This window comes from Meles meles, chromosome 3 (genome assembly GCF_922984935.1).
Source record: "Meles meles chromosome 3, mMelMel3.1 paternal haplotype, whole genome shotgun sequence".
Taxonomy (NCBI): Eukaryota; Metazoa; Chordata; class Mammalia; order Carnivora; family Mustelidae; genus Meles; species Meles meles.
The window spans coordinates 148,158,931-148,179,967 of record NC_060068.1 but is presented as its reverse complement, the minus strand read 5'-3'; the positions used below and the strand labels follow the sequence as shown (position 1 = coordinate 148,179,967).

General features: G+C 37.4%; 1 protein-coding gene across 1 annotated transcript in view; it reads right to left on the bottom strand.

Annotated features, from left to right (window-relative positions):
- Nucleotides 1–21,037, bottom strand: part of HCN1 (hyperpolarization activated cyclic nucleotide gated potassium channel 1) — a 398,356-nt gene that overhangs the window by 59,257 nt on the left and 318,062 nt on the right. The window contains exon 5 of the mRNA XM_046000839.1: nucleotides 12,939–13,085. Within this exon, the coding sequence (XP_045856795.1) occupies nucleotides 12,939–13,085 (147 nt within the window). The remainder of the gene's footprint in view (nucleotides 1–12,938; nucleotides 13,086–21,037) is intronic.

Below are 21,037 nucleotides of genomic sequence, written 5' to 3'. Positions count from 1 at the left end.
GGTGGCTTAATGGGTTAAGCCGCTGCCTTGGGCGGCTCAGGTCATGATCCCAGGGTCCTGGGATCGAGTCCCGCATCCGGCTCTCTGCTCAGCAGGGAGCCTGCTTCTACCCTGCTCCCTCTCTCTCTGCCTGCCTCTCTGCCTACTTGTGATCTCTGTCTGTCAAATAAATAAATAAATAAAAATCTAAAAAAAAAAAAAGTTTAAAAACAAACAAAAAAAAAAACCCCAAAAAATAAGGTGAGTGCAGAGCTTCTGAAGAAGAAAATGAAAAGATACTCTTAGGAGAGAGTCAGTGAAACTCCCTTGTGGTTAAAGTCAAGGAATAGGGGAGCCTGGGTGGCTCAGTGGGTTAAAGCCTCTGCCTTCAGCTCAGGTCATGATCCCAGAGTCCTGGGATCGAGTCCCGCATTGGGCTCTCTGCTCAGCAGAGAGCCTGCTTCCTGCCTCTCTGCCTGCTTGTCATCTCTGTCTGTCAAATAAATAAATAAAATCTTAAAAAAAGTTTCAAAGTCAAGGAATGAAATATGGAATTCTTAGAATAAAGGTTTTTTATTGATATAATAAATTTGGAAGGTGAATTGTACATACACATTCCATTATTTTTTTTTAAGAAAAGAAACACATGAAGCAATTTAAAAACAATTTTCTTCAGCATTCCCAACTGGCTTGTACTGATCTGGGCATTTGCCTTCTAAATGGCAAGATGGTGGACTGCATGTGTGAGAAAATTGGTCCATACCAGCATATCTTCGTGCTTAAAATATTCTAAACATTTGTCCAAACGTCAGATAACAAGATAGGTACGGCTTCAATTTCTAAAACTGAAAGCACTTCCGTTGATTTCTATGTCTTATTAGGAAGATTTAAGGTAATCTATTTGTCTAGTCGAGATCATCTGTTTTATTTTTTAAAGAAAGCTTTCACTGCAACCCCTAAATAATCTCAATATCAAAAACTATGTAATAGACTACAAAGATATGGAACATTTACCCTTAACATTTGTTTGGGGAAAGTTAAAAGTGTTTAGAAATAGAAAAAGGAGGATTTCTGAGTTAATATGGAATGCCTCAATTTTAGTCTATTGTAGTTTTCCATTTCATTAAAGAAGAAAGTAATCAAGTATTTGTGTACCAGCAAAGAGGTGCATCGAAAAAAATCTTTGAAAAAAATGCATATACACACATCTTTAAAAATATATAAAAGAAAAAAAACTATGCATTTTTATCACCTTAATAAATGTTTTAATATGTGTACATATTCCCTTAAGACAAACTTTTATTCACCTTAATATATTTGTAATCACAATATACATTCAATATTTGTTCCTTTTTTCCCTATCTTTATAATAAAAAATATTTCCCATTTTGAGACATGGTCCTAGTTGCTATTCTCTTTAATGGCCACATGATATTCTATCTTGTGTTAGTCATAGTTATAATAAGAAAAGCCCAATAGAGATACAGAGAAAGTCTGTAATACCCTCTTTACTACTGACATTTTTCACCATTACTTATTTTGAAACCCAGCTATGTCATTAGTTGCTAGATCAACAGTCTCTTCAAATTATGTTAAAGGCAATTAGTCTAAAATCTCTGCATATACAAATGGCCAATTATGCTGAAGTGGCTTCAATGAATCTGCCTGCTTATAAAGGATTGATCAGAACAAGCCGAATTTTGAGATGGACAGATTCAAACATTTTAATGTTTTCTTTTGCTATAGTTCTCAAATGCATCTAATTTTTTTAAAGATACTAAATCACATTTAAGCCTTACAATACAAATGCAAATGAAGTTTGACGTTAATGTAGTCTAAGCATCGTGGCATTGATCTGCTTTCCTAGAACACAGGGACATACCGCTCCATTAGGTACCAGGCAGAATGATAGTGACAGAAAATTCTCCTAACATTCACTTAAATTTGATTATGAAGCAAAGAAAAAGAGGTAGGAACAGACCAAGCAAACCTATATTAAGGAATTGTGTATTGAAAAGATGCATGTTCATTGGAGACTCTGTATCTTGGCCCTGCTGTGTAGTATCCCAGGCTGAAGCCCTACAAGGATTTGTATAAAGTCCATCAGGATGAAGCTCCAGGGGCTTACAAGCAGTAAGCAAGTTGTAAGAATAATTTGCAGAGTAAGTGTTAAGCCTATGTGACATGGTAAACATAGACTGATCTGAACTGTCAAATACAGCAAACAAAGCAGACTGGTATCCATAAATAGGCTGAACTAAAAAAAAATATTATTAAAACGGAACCAGCAGTTAATAGTTTGAGTTAGAAGATAATCCCAAGAGAAGGAGTTTGGTATTGGAGAATTGGATAAGAACCTATATTTGAGAATTTAAAATACAATCCACATAAATTCATTTTCATCATTAGTGGTCAGCAACAGAAATAATCTGTGTATAATAGCATATGTACATGTGCAAAGGACATGAGGAAATGAGGCCAGGCCCTAAAACCAGGCAGCATTCTCAGATTCATTAAACATTCATTTACATGTCACGCTAGCTTGACTTGTGTGGAGCACAGCGCTGTGTTGGCAAGTGTTATAGGCTGAATTGTATCGTCCCCAAATGCATAGGTTGAAGCCCTAATTTCCAGTGATCCTCTTTGGAAGGTGTCCTTATAAGGAGAGGAAACAGACACCTGGCGTACGTTAGCACAGAGGAAAGACCATGGGAGGACGGAGGGAGAGGGCGGACAACTGTATGCCGAGAAGAGAGGTCTCAGAAGGCTCCAACTCTACTGACCCCTTGATTTTGAACTTGCAGCCTCCAGAAGAATGAAAAAATACAATTCTGTCGTTTAAGTTATGCAGTCTGTTGTATTTTGTTATGGCAACCCTAGCAAACTTACAGAGCAAGTTAGGCTGGTAAAATGTGGCAGGAAGGAGGAAGCTGCTCCCTTCTGAATATCTGCCAAGACCCAGCCGAGCCCCAGCTCCCAAACTGAGGGAGTGGACAGCGGCAAACTAATCCAGTTAGGGGCACTCGGAAGTGACAGGAAACACAACCCACACACTTTAACAACTTCTGAGCTCTTTGATCTGGGGAGAAATAAATCCCCAAAGATATTCATCAATATGGAGAAAGGATTTTGCTTTATTTTTGTATTGAGTTGGAAGCATCTTGGGCTGTCAGGTGAGAAGAGTAGGTGGCAGGTGACAAGAGCAGCCGGAAATGGCTCTAAAGATCTAGAGATACAGGATTGGGTGCTATTTTATAAGATTATTTTTTAAAAATTTTCACAAAATATAACAATTTTATAATATCAACCATTTTTAAGTGTGCAGTTCGCAAATATGTTCACAATGCTTTGTGACCTTCCATTATTCGCAGCAAAAACTCGAAACTATTAAACAATAATCCCCCCTTCCCCCTACCATCAGTCCCTGGTGACTTCTCTTACTTTCTGCTGCTATGAATTATTCATATTATTCATATTATTCATCCCTATTCCAGGGACCTCATATAATTGGAATTATATAGTATTGCACAGGACTAAATTTTAAAGTCCTAGAAGTAAACAATGCCCCTAGAGGAACCTTGTAGGGGAGGAAGGAGGGAAGTAATGAACGATGTTAGGAAAAATCAAGGAAAAGGCCCAGTGGTGGTCTGGCTTTCTCTCATTGTAATAATGCGTGTTATCTTCCCCACTCCCCTTCCCCGATATCCCTTCCACATCCTCACCAGCGCTTGTTATAGTCTGTCTGTTAATAATACCTATTCTAACAAATGTGGAGTGACATCTCAATGTAGCTTTAATTTACATTTCCCTGATGATTCATGATGTTGCGGACCCTTCTACAGACCTGCTGGGCATTTGAGTATCTACTTTGGGGGGAAAAAAGTCTATTCTCATCCTTTGCCTACTTTTAAATTGGACTACTTATTTTCCTGCGTTTGAGTTGAGTCCCTTGTATATATTGGATATGAACCTCTTATTACAGGTGGGGTCAGCAAATACTTCCTCCCATGCCATAAGTTATCTTTCACTTTGTTGACTGTGTCTCTGGCTGTGCAGAAGCTTTTTGGTTTCATGTGGTCTCACGTATTTATGTTTGCTTTTGTCACTTGAGCTGCAGGTGTCACATCCAAAAACATCACTGCCAACATCAACATCACGAAGCTTTTTCCCTGTGTTTTCTACTAGGAGTTTTATGGTTTCAAGTTGCACATGTATGTCTTCAATCCATTTAGAATTTCAGTATGGAGTGTCAGCTTTGCTCTGGTAATTAACTATATGTGAACTTTTTACATTTCTGGTATTTTTAGTAATGTACGTTAACTTTTTCTTCATCATTTAATTTTTACCATGTATTTATATCTTGTGTCTTATAAGCATATGGTAGGCACTTTGAGACTGAAATCATATTTTACAATTTATCTTCCCATCATGCTTGGATCAATGTTTTGCACATATTAAGAAATCGATAAACATTTTTTGTCCATTTGTTTTCTAGAAACTAGGGATGCAAGGGAAAATAACACCGAAAGATGGATAAAGAGTCAATTTCTTTGTTTGGCAATGTGACCATAACCAGGCCACTTAAAGTTTTTCTAGGCTTTTGTTCCTGTGCCTGTTACATGAATATCTGATAATTTATAAGATCCCTGTATAACTTTTCAATTCTATGATTCTAGCCTGTTTTAGTTAATCTTAACTAAACACATTTTACAAGGTTGCATTTAAAATGCAACAAGTACGTACTTCAATGATTCAGAATTGCACAAGTAAACACGCATTCAAATTTTGCTTTCTTCCCTAACAGTCTATTCAACAAATTAAAGGTCAGAAGGACAGTATTATACTCTCAGCCTGATTCATGTTCTGTGAAAATGAAATATACTGACATCATATATTCTACTGGGACACATGATCTGTACCTATTTTCAGCCCGTGGCTCTTCACACTCCATTGTTTAAAAATAGATCAGTTCTGAACTTTGGAGACAGGCTCGAAGGGCATTAACCTCTTTCTTCATAGTTAAGTTTGCCATTTTGCTCTAATCGAGTAAGTATAAATCTGATCATGTTAAAAACAGACCTTTTTACTTTGTACACATTCCAACAGGCTCTCATAAGCAGAGAGGTAGAGTTCACAGAATTCTTCTAATTAATTTTTTTAGTTTTAAATACACTGCCTGCTTTTGCTAAAGCATTCATCAGTCCCACAATCCTAACATTTTAATGCCAAATTTTAATGCTAAGACATTGTCTCCTGGAAGCTGGCTGTTAAAATGAAGGAAGAACTTATCAGCAGATTGTTTGAATACATTCCAGAAGAAATGAGACATACAATAATGCTGGACTTGTTGTCTCTCCTGTGTTTGGCTAACCCCCTCTGAATGAACCCTTCATAGCCCTTACACACAGTTATAACTGGTTATTGAAAGTTTTGTCTCTGAGCCACAAGAGCTGTGAGAGCTGGGACTGTACCTTACTCTTTATTGAATCAGAGTAATACCAAAAATTAAATTTTACCGTGCACTTACTGTGTGCCTGATGCATTTCTAATTTTTTATACTTTTTGCTCACTTAATCTTTATAATATCTCTATGAGGTACTTATTATCACCATCATCCACATTCAAAAATGAGGAAAGTGAAATACATAGAAGTTACTAAATGGCCCAAAGTCATACATACAGCAGCTTCTGGAGCTGGATTTAAATGGGGTTGGTGGAACCAGGGCCCTGCACTTAACCTTGATCCCGCATAGACCCTCCATAGTAGCTTCTCATGCATTGTTTGTTGTACAACTGAAAGATACATGTGACTATTAATGGCACTGAGAGTATTATAAAAGGGATTTAAACTGGATAGTTTAAAACAATAAAACTGGGTCTTCTTGAGCAACTGGGGAGAATAGGAGCTTATTATAGGTAAATGGAAGCAGAAGAAAGAAAAGCTTTCTGTAGCCAGAGCCAGGTCAAAGAACAACTGGAATGTGGGGCCGTTTCCAGAGATTAAGTTGGGCTTTGCAGACTCAGAATTTTGACTATATACAGTCACAGAGGAACTAGAGATTAAAGATTATAGATAATGAATACATAGATCATAAAATAATAGCTTTAATTCACAATGCCAAGTTTCTGAGTATCATCTTAAAGACTTTTCTCAGAATATTATGGTTGTTCTGGTCCAAGTTCACAGTGAAAAGATCACTTCTCAGAATGCTGACAATTCTCACGGAGCCAGCGTTCAGGTCATATGGCCTAACCGAGGATGGACGCACAACTTCATCTGCCGCTCTGAATCTTCTCCAACCTGAGGTGGCTCCCTACTTCAGTTTGGACAGGGAGACCAACAATGTTTGTTCCCTGAGCCACCAACAATACTCCAGGAAGACATGGTATAGAATAGGAAAAAAAAAAAAAGGTACTTTTTGTCTATTCCATTGATCTTCCTGGGTTCTAGAAATTGGACAGAATATCTATTTACCTTCTATAATGATACTCTATTGAAATATCTCCTTCTCTGGGGCACCGGGGTAGCTCAGTCGGTTAAGCATCTGCCTTTGGCTCAGACCATGATCTTAGGGTCCTGGGATTAAGTCCCATGTAAGGTTCTCTGCTCGTGGGGAGCCTGCTTCTCCCTCTCTTCCCTGCTCGTGCTCTCTCTCGCTATCTTTCTCTGTCTCTCAAGCAAATAAATAAAATCTAAAAAAAGAAAAAAAAAGAAATATTCTTCTTTCATCCTGACTGTAATAAATCACTAATGCAAATATCTAAAGTTTAAAAGAAAATAAAAACCAACCACAAGCAAAATAGGACATTCTGGCTTATGGTATATACATAAAAATCACAATCACAGAGGAATCCAGCAAATCCTTTTGTTATACATGAGAAACCACATCTTCCATAGCATGATCAAAAGTGATACTAAGAATATTCTCTGGCCAGGGGCGCCTGGATGGCTCAGTGGGTTAAAGCCTCTGCTTTCGGCTCAGGTCATGATCCCAGGGTCCTGGGATCGAGCCCCACATTGAGCCCCATATCGGGCTCTCTGCTCTGCAGGGAGCCCGCTTCCTCCTCTCTCTCTGCCTGCCTCTCTGCCTAGTGTGATTTCTCTCTGTCAAATAAATAAAATATTAAAAAAAAAAAATAAAAAATAAAAAAGAAAGAATATTCTCTGGCCAGAGCACTTCATAGTCCTGGGCCTCACTTTTTATCCACATGAACACCACTGTTTTGTTGATAAAGTGCCCTCTTTGAGCTCCAACGATCAATGATTCCTTGAGATGATTTTCAAAATGGGACATCCAAACTTTCTTTGCATTTGTTTATCCAATAAGTAGTTATTAAGACTGAAGACTGAAGATATGGTGGAAATCAAGAAGGATAAAGTTCTTTCCTTCTTGGATCCCAGACAACACAGGGGTATGTATACAACTAAAAGGCTTATGTGATGGAGAAGGACTTCAAGAGAACTAATTTAGATAAACTTCTCAGGAAGGCCTCTTTGAGGAGGTACCATTTTTATTTAAAGAGGAACAGTAAGAATGAACCAGATATTTTTTAAAGGCATTTCGGCAATTTGTCTCTAATGTATGAAAAGATAAATCACCTAATTTATGTCACAGAAATGGAAATAGAAGAGTGCACTCAATGAAGTGTTTTTGTTAATTTGCATACGTGTGGTATGAGATTTCTGTAAGAGCTTTCAAAGGTTGTACAAGTGAAATTCTGCCACTTTACATCTTTGGGAGTCTTCATATTTAAAAGTATTCAGACACACTGAAAAAAAAAAAGCTGGGATATAAAATGCATAAAATATTATAGGGCTTAATTGATCATGAATATAGAATGATTTTCACATTCCTTAACATTGCATTTTATATTTTTAAGCAATAGATCTTTTGCATATGTTTTTGAGAGGCTGAAGGTTTGACTTACCTTTCATTTCTATACATTCCTGAGTACCCAGACTTGTGTTAGCCGAAATCACTCCTCTTTAGTATACATTAGCATCTCAAATTAGGCTACATATTTTCATAAAAATAAGCCTTCTGCACAATGAAGTATTTTAAGTTAAAAGTTTTGTCGCAATATAAAATGGTGGTTGACTCAACTTTGAATATATGATTAGCAATTATATATGGCATGTATATGTGTATACTATGCAAATCTTGTATTTTTACCTTCTGTCCCAAAATACATACCAAATAATCCAGCTTTCCTCTTTTGAGTATTCTACTTTCTCTCATTTGACATTTATCAATCATTCAATGTCTTCTATGTACCAGGCACTTTCTAGACGCTAGGAGCACAAGAGTGAGCAAAATATGCCTTGGCCAAGTTGATGCCTTAACTTCTAAGTTAAAAAGATTTCCTGTGATCTACCACTATGACTAATACAGTAAGTACATAATACTCCAATTTAATAGGGAGCAAGATATATTTCTCACTGTTCTCTGAACTTTTCTTCAGAAGACATGTCTGGCTTTTTAAGGTTCAAGTCTTATTTATTTAATTTAATTCTTTTTATTTTAATTTAATTTTTTTTAAGTGTTCAAAGATTCATTGTTTATGCACCCCGCCCAGTGCTCCATGCAATATGTGTCCTTCTTAATACCCACCACCAGGACACTTCTTCAAGTTTGACTTAAATAACAACTCCTGTTCTCTCACTGCTATGTGTCTTCTTACTTTCTTATCCTACTCATCTTATTTCCCTTCTAATAAAGTCTTAACTCGGTATAACATTAAATGTAGGCTTTTCAGGATTCTGATGCTAGATGAGCAAAAACTGAAAAGCAGAGAATAAATGGAGAGCATTGTTTTCACCTTTTAAGGTGTTAAGGGTCTGAGCATTTAATTATGCTCAGATCTCTAATTCTATTAAGATCTCTAATTTTATTAAGTAGTCACACAAATCTTATCTGTTTTTCAGCCATAATTCTGTTAAAGGCTATTCACCCAGTAAATACTTAGTGAGTTCCTACCACAACTGCCAACAAAGATATAAAGATTAAGGCATCGTCTCCAGCCTCAAGAAGCTCATAGTCTTTTTTTTTTTTTTTAAAGATTTTATTTATTTATTTGACAGGCAAAGATCACAAGAGAGGCAGGCAGAGAGAGAGAGGGGGAAGCAGGTTCCCTGCCGAGCAGGGAGCCTGATGCGGGGCTCAATCCCAGGACCCTGAGATCATGACTTGAGCCATAGGCAGAGGCTTTAACCACTGAGCCACCCAGGCACCCCAAGAAGCTCATAGTCTTAAAAGAGACAAACGATAAACTGATAAGTGATAAGTACAATGTGAGAGACAGAGTGCTCAGGGGAAACTTCCTCATAGGAAGTTCATGTGGAAGTTCATTCCCATGTGGAGAATGCCTGACAGGAAGTGACAGGAAGCTGAGTAGAAAGAAGTGAAGCTAGAATAGCATGAGGAAAAGCAGTGAGGCAATTAGCAGCACTTTTCTTTTCCCAGAAAATTATGAACAATTCCTTGTTGATGAGGTATTAATGGAAAAAAGTAAAGATGAAGGCAGGGCATGGAGTGTCTCATAGGCCATGTCAAGGAAATTGGATTTTTTTCCTCTAGGGGGTGGGAGATCATGATCAGGTTCTAGGAAGAGAGGAGAACTGTCCAACTCATGTTTTCTATCAATCAAGACGGTGGCTGTGTGACGGTATGCATTTGAGTTAACTGAGATCAAAGGCAGGGAGAACAGTTGTGAGTGCACTTCAGATGTTGAATAAAGGATGCTGAAACCCTGAACTATGGTTTCTGAAAATATGAGGAAAGCCACGGGTCATACTTTAGTGACTGCACAGTTGTAGGAGTTAAGGAAATTGGACATATGGTCTCATATGGCTTTGGATGGGGTAAAAATGAAAAGTACATTTTTTTCCATTGAAGATCAGAGTTAAGGTATTGTGTGGCAAGAGAAAGGGTAGTTAATAAAATACACACGATTAAGAAGGAGTTCTTGTAATCCTAATTTTAAACTACACTGTGCATTTTGAGCACAGAGGAATGCTTCTCACTTAAGCATGTAACTTTAGGCCTTTCACACTCATTTTTCTTCTGGCTTTCTGTATTCCCTCAATGACATTTTATGGTGGAATCCTAACATTTCCGTGTTTCTTTCTTTTTTTTTTTTAATATTTTATTTATTTATTTGATAGAGAGAGAGAGAGCACAAGTAGGGGGAGTGGCAGAGGGAAAGGGAGAAGCAGGCTCCCTCAGGAGGGAGCCTGACATGGTGCTCGATCCCAGAACCCTGGGATCCTGACTTGAGCCGAAGGCAGACACTTAACTGACTGAACCACCAAGGTGCCCCTTTCCTGTTTCTTTGAAATATATCCTTATTTTTATAGTGTCTTCCTGTCTTTTGATTTAGTCTTAATATCTGATACTATCTCTTGGATTATATTCATCTCCCTGCTATGGCCTCTCCTGTACTGTCTTTGAATCCCTCTGGGTCCTTGAGAACCCAGCTTGGTTCCAGTGTCCTGAGCTTCTGCCTTTTGGTGAAGGGGATTTGGATTTATTTATTATTATTATTATTATTTACTATTATTATTTTTTTTTAGACAGGGAGAAAGTAGGGAGGGATGGGTAGAGAGAGAATCTTCAGCAGACTCCACACTCAGCACAGAGCCAATGCAGGGCTCGATCTCATAATCCTGAGATCATGACCTGAGCCAAAGTTGAGAGCCTTATGCTGAGTGAACTGCGCCACCCTGGGGCCCTAGGGATTTAAATTCAAAATAAATTCTGTAATCCAACAAAGAGATAAAGCAAAACATATTGACAGTTTTTTCTTTAAACCCATTATTTTATTTTTAAAAATACAACAATAAATGAAGTTTTAATTGTGTTTCCTAAAGCAAAAAAGAAAAAAATGATATTCTTATTTGAGGTATTTGTAAAGAAAATAAGCTAATCAACAGCAAATTTTGAGCTCCGTTATTGGCAAATTCTTAACTGATAGTTCAAGGCTCAAAACAAAACAAAATAGAACAGAACAAAAAAATGAATAACTTTTAGGGAATGCAGAAGCTTTGGAATGGATATAAATGGTAAAGATATTAGTTGCAATGAAAATATTTACTGAGCATTTAATATATGCTATATGTACTAAGAATTTCAAGAAAAATTTAAACTATAAAGAAGCCTTTGCTTTCAAGGAACTTTCAAGTGAAAATGGAGAAAACAAATAAGAAACACTATTGATAAAAGAGACAGGAATGGACAAAGAGCACACACGTTTTGTGGCCTCAGTGCATTAGGGGTCAGAGTAAAGAGTGATGAAATCTAGGCTGGAAAAAAAAAAAGTTGTAAATAAAGAAATATTTGAACTAGATTTTGCTAACAGATGACAGACATTTATGAAAAACATATGATGCAAGGTGAGAAATTATAATTGATTTCTGCAAAACAGCAAGTTGCACAGTTTGGCTTTAGACCACTTTGGAACACGTAGAGCAGCAGGGAGAATAAAGCTGGAAATTTAGCCGAGATTGGAGCATAGAAGGGCTGGAATATGAGCTTAGGGAGGCTAAATTTGATATAATTTTATATGTAAAGAGTGAAAGTTTTTCAGCAGAAAAGTGAGTAGCTCGTACATATGAAAAGAAAAAAAAAAGATTAATCTGGCATTGATGTTTAAACGGCAGTTAGAGAAAATGGCCCAGAGGCTGGAAGGCAAAATGAGGAGACAGTTCCAACTGTCCATGTGAGAAGACTAGGGTCAGGACAACGGCGGTGGGGAAGGAAACAAGGGTGCAGGTGTGGGGTGGACTGAACTGACAGCAGTTGGCAATTGACTGGACAGGCAGAGCAGAAAAAGATAAAAAAATAGACTACAATTTTACATTCCAAATAATTTGAGAGAATGACTAAAACATTTACTGAGAGACTTCAAAGGAAAAATGGTTTAGTTAAAAAAAAATGGTTTAGTAATGGAAGATAATGACTGTATTACTTAGTTTACTATATATATGGAGTCAAGGGAAAACCATGTAGATTTTAAGAAAACAGTGTTATTGGTGAGAACTTGGGGCTCAAAATTTACAGAATTAAGGTGCAAAAAGATATAAATTAAAAAAAAATAAAGAACAAATTCAGAAATGCAAAATGAAAAGCCAAAGGCTTAGTAATGGTTCAGTGCTGAGGAAACCCAAAAAAGAAATTCAGGATGGGTGTTTTGTCAACGGTTTAAAAGGACCATCAAGGGCTCAAAGAAAAAGGCTTTTTGATGAGTAAGAGATCACCAATAATTTTCAAGGAAACAACTACGGTAAAGAAGTGGCAATCAAACCACACAATGTAATGATTACACAGTGCGCAGTAATTGTATGAGAAGGTTGGTAGTTAAAGAAAAGCAGTGTAAGAAATATGAACAATCGTGCCAGTATTCTTTTGGTCTAGGAGTGACCAGAACTTTCCCATGGGCAGAGAGAAGCCTTCTAGGGAGGGATGGAAAGAAGCTATAAGGCAAACAGGTGATTACTGATATTGAAGTGTTTTAATGAGGAGATAGGAGAAATTAATTACTTGCAACAGGTCAGGTCAGTCTGTAATCAGGGTCTAAGTTCTAATAAACAGGTGAAGTGAACATGGGATGAGATGAGAAACCAAAACGAAGATGAATAGTTCAGTAAACATGAGAGGAATGAGTGAAAGATACAGACAATGAAGACAGATGAAGGAACTCAGGTAACCACAGATACAGAAAATAAAACCATTTGGACAATCATGATCATAAGAACAGTTTTCCAGTACTTTTTTTCCCCCAACAATTTAAAGTCTTTATATGGGAGACCATAGGGGAGAATAAAGGCACAAAAGATACATCAACATTTCGTTCTGATTTTTCTTCTGAGTAGTGTCGTAACACGGCCTTGAAGATGTGCCATGAAAAGAGAAAATAAACCATGACCATGTACCATGGAGATCGAGGACTGTCCATCTTACCTCTCTCAGAGGATCGTTGAGTTCACTGAGAATGTTTTCCTCATCAAAGATTTTGCCTTGGTATCTGTGTTCGTAGTAGTCGTGTATCTTCTGACGCATATCAGCTGGCAACTTATGGAAGGACATGTATTGTTCCACTTGCTTATACTGTAGGGAAAGGAAAAAGGAAATTAGAAAACACTGTTAGGCTGTATAAGAAATCATCATGTTACCTTGTTGTGCTAAATTCAATAATAGTTGAATAACAGTAACCAAAAGAAGAAATCCTTCGGGGGAAGGAGCTAATGTATTAGGATGTGATGCATCTACTGTGTGTCACATACTCTGTGAGGGATTTAGTAGATCAACATTTCCTGTGGAGAACTGAGATGCGGAGAGGCATGAAAGGAGTTCAGAGTGACTGGGAGGGAGACAAACCATAAATGACTCTTAATCTCACAAAACAAACTGGGGGTTGCTGGGGGGAGGTGGGATTTGGAGAGGGGGAGGGGGCTATGGACATTGGGGAGGGTAAGTGCTATCGTGAGTGCTGTGAAGTGTGTAAACCTGGCGATTCACAGACCTGTACCCCTGGGGATAAAAATACATTATATGTTTATTAAAAAAAAAAAAAAATTTGGAAGGGGAGGCGAACCATAAGAGACTATGGACTCTGAAAAACAACCTGAGGGTTTTGAAGGGTCAGGGGTGGGAGGTTGGGGGAACAGGTGGTGGGTAATGGGGAGGGCACGTTTTGCATGGAGCACTGGGTGTTGTGCAAAAACAATGAATACTGTTACGCTGAAAAAATAAATAAAATGGAAAAAAAAAAGGCAGAAAGGTTAAAAAAAAAGTAAAAAAAAAAAAAAAAAAGGAGTTCAGAGTGAATTCAAGGGTGTCACCCCAGAAAAACCAGTGAGGAGACAAGAAAAAAACGTGATTTCACTTTTTTGGAACCTTTTTTTTTTTTTTTTTTTTAGCTGCTTTCTAAAAGAAGTATCATGTTGATGTTTGGCCCCTCATCTGGATATAGAATTTTTTAAGATTGGGTAGAACAAGAAGTTTTATCTTAGACCTTTTAGCAAAAGATCAGACCTAATTAAAATTTGAATTTAGTGACAGAGAGCTTGGCCGCTGTTTCTAAGTCATAGATACTCGAGCAACACAGATAGCCTGAAAAGTGAGAGAATATGTCACCCTTCAATTTAGGACTTAAAGAGTATCAGGGTGAGGCCAGATCCGTGAAATTTTACAGCCAAAGTTAACTTAGATGTTTAAGTTCATTTAACCAAATAGTTCTTAAATTTAATTGTTGATAAAACTTGGGGTGAAGTTGACTTTGGGAATGTAGATTTTCAGGCTTAACTCCAGACTGATTTCCCATGATGTATCTGCTTTTGTGAATTTACACATACTTATACACACAAATACACACATATACACTTTGAAAATAAATCCCTGGTATTCAAAAAGGAACACGGATGTTAGCTGGTAACTTATTAGAAGAGAATTTCAGCCTTTACTCCAGACCTATGAAATCAGTCTACATCTTAAAAAAAAGATTCTCAGGGCGCCTGAGTGGCTCAGTGGGTTAAGCCGCTGCCTTCGGCTCAGGTCATGATCTCAGGGTCCTGGGATCGAGTCCTGCATCGGGCTCTCTGCTCAGCAGGGAGCCTGCTTCCCTCTCTCTCTTTCTCTCTGCCTGCCTCTCTGTCTACTTGTGATCTCTCTCTGTCAAATAAATAAATAAAATCTTTAAAAAAAAAAAAAAAGATTCTCAGATGACCCATACACATTTAACTTGAGAAACACTCCCTTGGTGTTGCAAATGTAGGTAGTCATGGGACCATACTTTGAAACAATTATTTAGAGCCCCCCAAATGAGTTTCATTGCATAGATCATAAAAATTGAATCCAAGTAAAAAAAGTAGCTAGTAAAACTGGATAAACATACTGGAATAAGATTTTTCCCTTAAAAAAAAACCACATTTGATGTGTTTTGGAGAACACATGGAAATTTTATGTTCCCTCACATCTTTTCCTGATGACTTAGAGGTCTCCCAACTCCTTGTCCATAATTAGTGTAATTGTAATTGGTACTTGATAACGCATACATCTAGTCAAAAACAGCAGCTCATTATATTTGTTCAATTTTTTTGTCCTTTCACATAACATTCCTGTTTTTAAGACATTCCCTTTTGGAGATTAGTGTTCTTAAAGGAAATACAACTTTGTCATGAGACTTCCTTTATTTGGTCACCAGACTGTCCCCCAAGTATTTAAAGCCTGCAGCCTATATATATCTGTCTCGGAAGCAACTTGATTATGATTTAAGCATTTTAAATTTAGACAGCGATGCCTTCACTGTCATTGTGTGTAAGTGGCTTCTAGCATGTACTTGAAAAGGATTGGTTAATTTTTCCTGAAGAGTTCAGAATCTATATGCCTACTTAATTTTGGTAACCCACTTCTAGAGACCTGGGATTCAGTCTGCTTGATCCCTTATGCAGCTGGTCCATAAGAAAGAAGCTTCAGTGACCTCTATAAGACTACTGTTAGGATAAAGTTGATTTGCAGCTGGACTGAAAAAGCGTTATCTTTATTTCTAGAGACATCCATGCATCTGATTTTTTTCTTAGTCAAAAAGAGGGCAGTGGGATATCTGATGTTTGTTTAGGGTCTGACAGTTCACTGGAAATCCCAAGTTTAAATTTTGCACTAATGCTTTGCAACTAGTTTATCTGGTTTGATTATTCTGGCTTGACTATTTTTTTAAAAAGATTTTATTTATTTATTCATGAGAGACAGAGAGAGAGAGAGAGAGAGGCAGAGACAGAGGGAGAAGCAGGCTCCTTGTGGAGCAGGAACTCAATCCCAGGACCCTGAGATCACCTGAGCCAAGGGCAGATATTTAACTGACTGAGCCACCCAGGTGCCCAACTGGCTTGGCTATTTAAAAAGTCACTGAGAGCTTTGTTGCTGAGCTCCCCACACCCCCCAAAACCAAGGCTCCTTGCGCATACTTTGGTGGATCAAGCTGGAAACCCAGCATGTTCCACTTGCCTGAAGATTGAGCCCACAGGGAGCTCATGTTGGGGAAAGGCTCCTGGGTCTCTCTGATGCAAGTCTGCATTCTCTTTCTCCAAAGCACTGTATCCTTTGCTCATACTGTAAAGTCTGGTGAATCCTGTTAAATATTCAAACTTGAGAAAACAATGAAACAGCTTAAGAGTACAGGACTGCGGGGCGCCTGGGCACCTAGGTGGCTCAGTGGGTTAAAGCCTCTGCCTCGGCTCAGGTCATGATCCCAGGGTCCTGGGATTGAGCCCTGCTGAGCAGACAGCCTGCTTCCTCCTCTCTGTCTGGCCGCTTTTCTGACTACTTGTGATCTCTGTCTGTCAGATAAAAAAAAAAAAAAAAAAAAAAAGAGTACAGGACTGCCACAGTTTTGACCCTTACTGCATTGATGAAAGTCCTTTCAGTTCTGGACAAATAAAGGATTCAACTTTCTTCAGGACCAGTAGGGTCATGTAATCTCTGTTTTTCTCAAAACAAAAACAAGTACGAAAACAAAACAAAACAAAACAAAAAACTGCTTGCCCAAACATTGCTTGGACTGGTAAGAATCTTTAACTTTAACCAGGATACTAAGCTCTAGATTTCTCTGTTCTTTGCAAGCATGTCAGTAGGTATGGGAAACAGCATTAAAAGTTAGTAGTATTTCAATTCATTTTTACGAAATCTGTGCCTATGGGCAAGGGCCTACTCATGTAGAGAAACAATCTGCTCAATGTCTATCTCGAATTAGAAAACGAATCCTTGATTAGCTAAATACAAATGTTACATATAAAGTTATTTTATTTTTATGGAAAGTCAGGATTTGTGGAATACAGTTATTTTTCCTCATATGAATCATTTAATCCCCTTAGACTGAGTTTACTAACCTGCAGTAAAAGAGTATTTCACCACATGATCCTCTTTGTTCTTTCAGACTAAAGCTCTATGAATATTTCGTGTTATTTAATCATGCTGAGTTCAATTTGATTTTTGAGCCCATACTACATATTTTAAGACAATCGATTTAGAGTAATTATTGATCTAACAAATATTAACTGATTTCTGTGTGCCAATGGTTCTCCAGGTGCAGTTAAAGTGCAGATAAACCACCAGTTTCACTGGGGAGCTTGTTAGAAATGCACATTCGAAGTTTTCACCCCAGATCTATAGAATCGGAAATTCTGAATTAGAAATTCTAGCAGTGTTTTAGTGTTTTTAGTACACTAAAATATCAGAACCCCTTCTATATGCCAAGGACTATGTTATCTTAGGACATAAGGAAGCACATTTAAGTGAGAGTAGGGGACAGAAAGGAAATTCAGTTTTGATAAGTTAAGTTTAAGAGGCCTATGACACATCTTAATGCTTATATGTAGGTCAGGCACTTAGAAGAAAAAATATATACACAGTCAGTGACTAAGAGATCACTAAGGGATAACGCGTCAAATAAAGAGATTTAAAAAAAAAAAAGCGGAACCTACATTTTAAAAGCAGTTGAGTCATGGAAATTGATTAAGTTAAGGGAACTGAGATTAGCCAGCCCAATGTAACAGAACCAAAAAAACTTGACTCACAGCAAAGAAGGATAAAGTTTCAAGGGGCAGGAGGTACTCAAAAGAAGTATATTCTAAGAAAAGAGGTATTGCACCATAACCAGCGAATTTGGGAATTAGGTAATGATCTTTGTTAGAACACAACACGTATGGAAAACGGGAGTTACTTCTTTTTGTCTGTTTCCCTCATACCTAACAAGACTTGCAAAATGAATGAAAATATGACCTACCTGTGATGTGAAGGATAAAAATAATAAATTCCTTTTGAAAAAGACACCTAGTGGTAGGTGGATAATGGAATAAACTAGGTGTTGAAAGTTACATATAAGATGACAAATTTTAAAAAATGATAAAATGGAAAAGTTTCTGCTAATTGTAGACTATGATATGCAAAAGATGATACATTTAATAGTCACTAATGAAGAGACTTTTGAAAAACAAAGATGCAAACATAATTCTTTCTTGAATATATAAAATCAAAGTTCATCCCATCAGATCTAAAGAGACCATATGGGTGCTTAGGTGGTACAGTTGGTTAAGCATCTGATTCTTGGCTTCAGCTCAGGTCGTGATCTCAGGGTCTTGGGCTCGGCACTGAGTAAGTACACTCTTTCTCTCCCTCTCCCTCTGCCCTTCCCCTTCTAAAATAAATAAATAAATACATCTTGAAAAATATTAAAAGAGATGAATATCATTACCATTTAAAATTCTAATGTACTTTTTTTTATTGGTTCTTTTTTAAAAATTAATTTATTTTTTCAGCGTAACAGTATTCATTGTTTTTGCACAACACCCAGTGCTCCATGCAAAATGTGCCCTCCCTATTACCCACCACCTGTTCCCCCAACCTCCCACCCCTGACCCTTCAAAACCCTCAGGTTGTTTTTTATGTGTCATTTTAATCGCACAGAAAATTTTCGGAAAATAAAAGTACATTAGATGATATGAGGACATCTAATGTACTTTTATTTTCCGAAAACTTTCTGTGCGATTAAAATGACACGTAAAAATTATGCATTAAAATACTAATGAGATCTAATATAAATAATGAGGACAACACGCCATGATAAAACTCACTCCCCCCATGTTATCACTTTCAAAAGTGTTATGTCTATATCACTAAGTCATGTACTTCTGTTTCTATTTCTTATGTGGATTAATTATAGACAACATTTATTGACTTTTTGCCATAGAAAATGGTAAAATCGCTAAGAGCCCCCCGTATCTTCTCACCTTCTCTCTCATTCTGCAGCTGTGTCACCTGTGTTAATTCTTCCCTTGGTCTCCTTTGTCACTTTACCTAACATAATTATAGCTTTCTTTCTTGTTCAGAGAACTCTAGACAAGTTTACCATAAGAAATGTAACAAACTCATTCTTTCATTTCCATTTTTAACTTTTGTCATCTCTACCGTTACAATATAAAGGTGGATTGCAATTTTGTACATGCTATTGAACCTACCAAACCATACAGTGTTTGCATTACCACAATGACAAGTGCAGCATTTCATGGCATTTCCTTCGGTTTTGTGGATTTTATTTATTTTTTTTGGTTTTGTGGATTAAAAAAAAAATATTTTATTTATTTATTTGACAGAGAGAGAGGTCACAAGTAGGCAGAGAGGCAGGCAGAGAGAGAGAAACAGGCTCCCCACTGAGCAGAGAGCCCGATTCGGGGCTCGATCCCAGGACCCTGAGATCATGACCTGAGCCGAAGGCAGAGGCTTAAACCACTGAGCCATGCAGGCGCCCCTTGGTTTTGTGGATTTTAAACGACTTTTATTTTTTGCACAAGAAATTTTTTTCCAGCATCCCTATCCTAGCTAATATCCAGCAGCATTTCCCTTTATAACATCCTTGGTTGGGTTTCCTATTCCCAGAGCCTATGTTTCTCTCTTGGTTTATTTATTCATGTTGCTGGAGTCAATCTCCAAGGAAATCACTAAGGAATCGTGATAAATAAATGGGACATAGGTTTTTTGAGACTTTTCTTGTCTAAAAAAAATTTTTTTTAAGATTTATTTATTTATTTGACAGAGAGAGAGAGACTACAAGTAGGCAGAAAGGCAGGCAAAGACAGAGAGAGAGGGAAGCAGGCTCCCTGCTGAGCAGAGAGCCCGATGCGGGACTCAATCCCAGGGCCCTGAGATCATGACCCGAGCCGAAGGTAGCGGCTTAACCCACTGAGCCACCCAGGTGCCCCTGTCTGAAAATGTTTTTTAAACTCAAAATCAATTGTTAACCAGACGACATATAGAATTCTAGGTTTGAACTACTCTAGTTGGATGTTGAGCTTTTGCATTTGACCCTCTATACTGGATATGATCCATGTTTCTTATTATTTATTTCATACATTCCTTATCGAATTTTCCCTTACCTTTCTTTCCCTATAGTCTCTACATTTTCTCTACATTCCTTTACATGTCTCCTACATTCTTGAATATTTCCTGAAATTCTTAGAGACGATTTTAATTCCAAGTATCTTCTCCCTTTTTTTGATCTTTTATTTCCATAATTTTATTGTGTTCAGTTTAGAAATATATTACTAACATATGACTTAAAAATAACAATTTTAAGGCATGCTTTTACTCTTGAAATGTTTGGGATGTCTGAATAGACGTAAGTATATTTAATCTCATTAAAGGCTTTGGTGACTTTCAGGTGACGTCAGGGATTAATTCCAAACAGATTGCAATTAACTTAAGAGTGAATGGAAGTAAGAAATGGAAATGAAAAGAGCAATTATAACTATGTCTCTGACCTGTTCTGGTTAAGAGGGGAGAGCCTGAATCATACCATGGTAAATGTAAGCAATTCTAATAAATCTAAAATAGAAGCTTTAATCACATATATATTGTTTTAATATCAATGAATGATACCCTTATAGGAAAACTGTATCAACCTATTTTATATCCCCTACAACTTCATCCCCAATCCTGAAGACCACCAAATCATGTAAATTCTACTGCCAGAAGCTCAGTAATTTTCCATTTCCCTGTATCACCATTATTATCATTTTAGTCAAAGTAACTTAAATCTCTCCTCTAAACTCATTCCCAACTTTCTAACTATATTCTCTGTATCTATTTGTGCGTGCCTTACTGCAACTTTTTTTTTTAAAGATTTTATTTATGTATTTGACAGACAGAGATCACAAGTAGGCAGAGAAGCAGGCAGAAAGAGAGAGAGGGAAGCAGGCTCCCTGCTGAGCAGAAAGCCCGATGTGGGGCTCGATCCCAGGACCCTGGGATCATGACCTGAGCTGAAGGCAGAGGCTTTAACCCACTGAGCCACCCAGGCTCCCCATGCAACTCTTATTCTTTTCCATAATCCAGACAGAAATCTTTTTAAAACGCCAACCTTATTGTCACTCTGTTCCCTTAAGCCTTTTAATGGCTCCCCATTGCTTTCAGGATTAAGATCTGACTTCCTGGACCTATTTGGCCTTTTCCTACTCTATCATGTACATTTCCTTTTGCTCACCATACCCTGGTATATTACATTTCTTTAA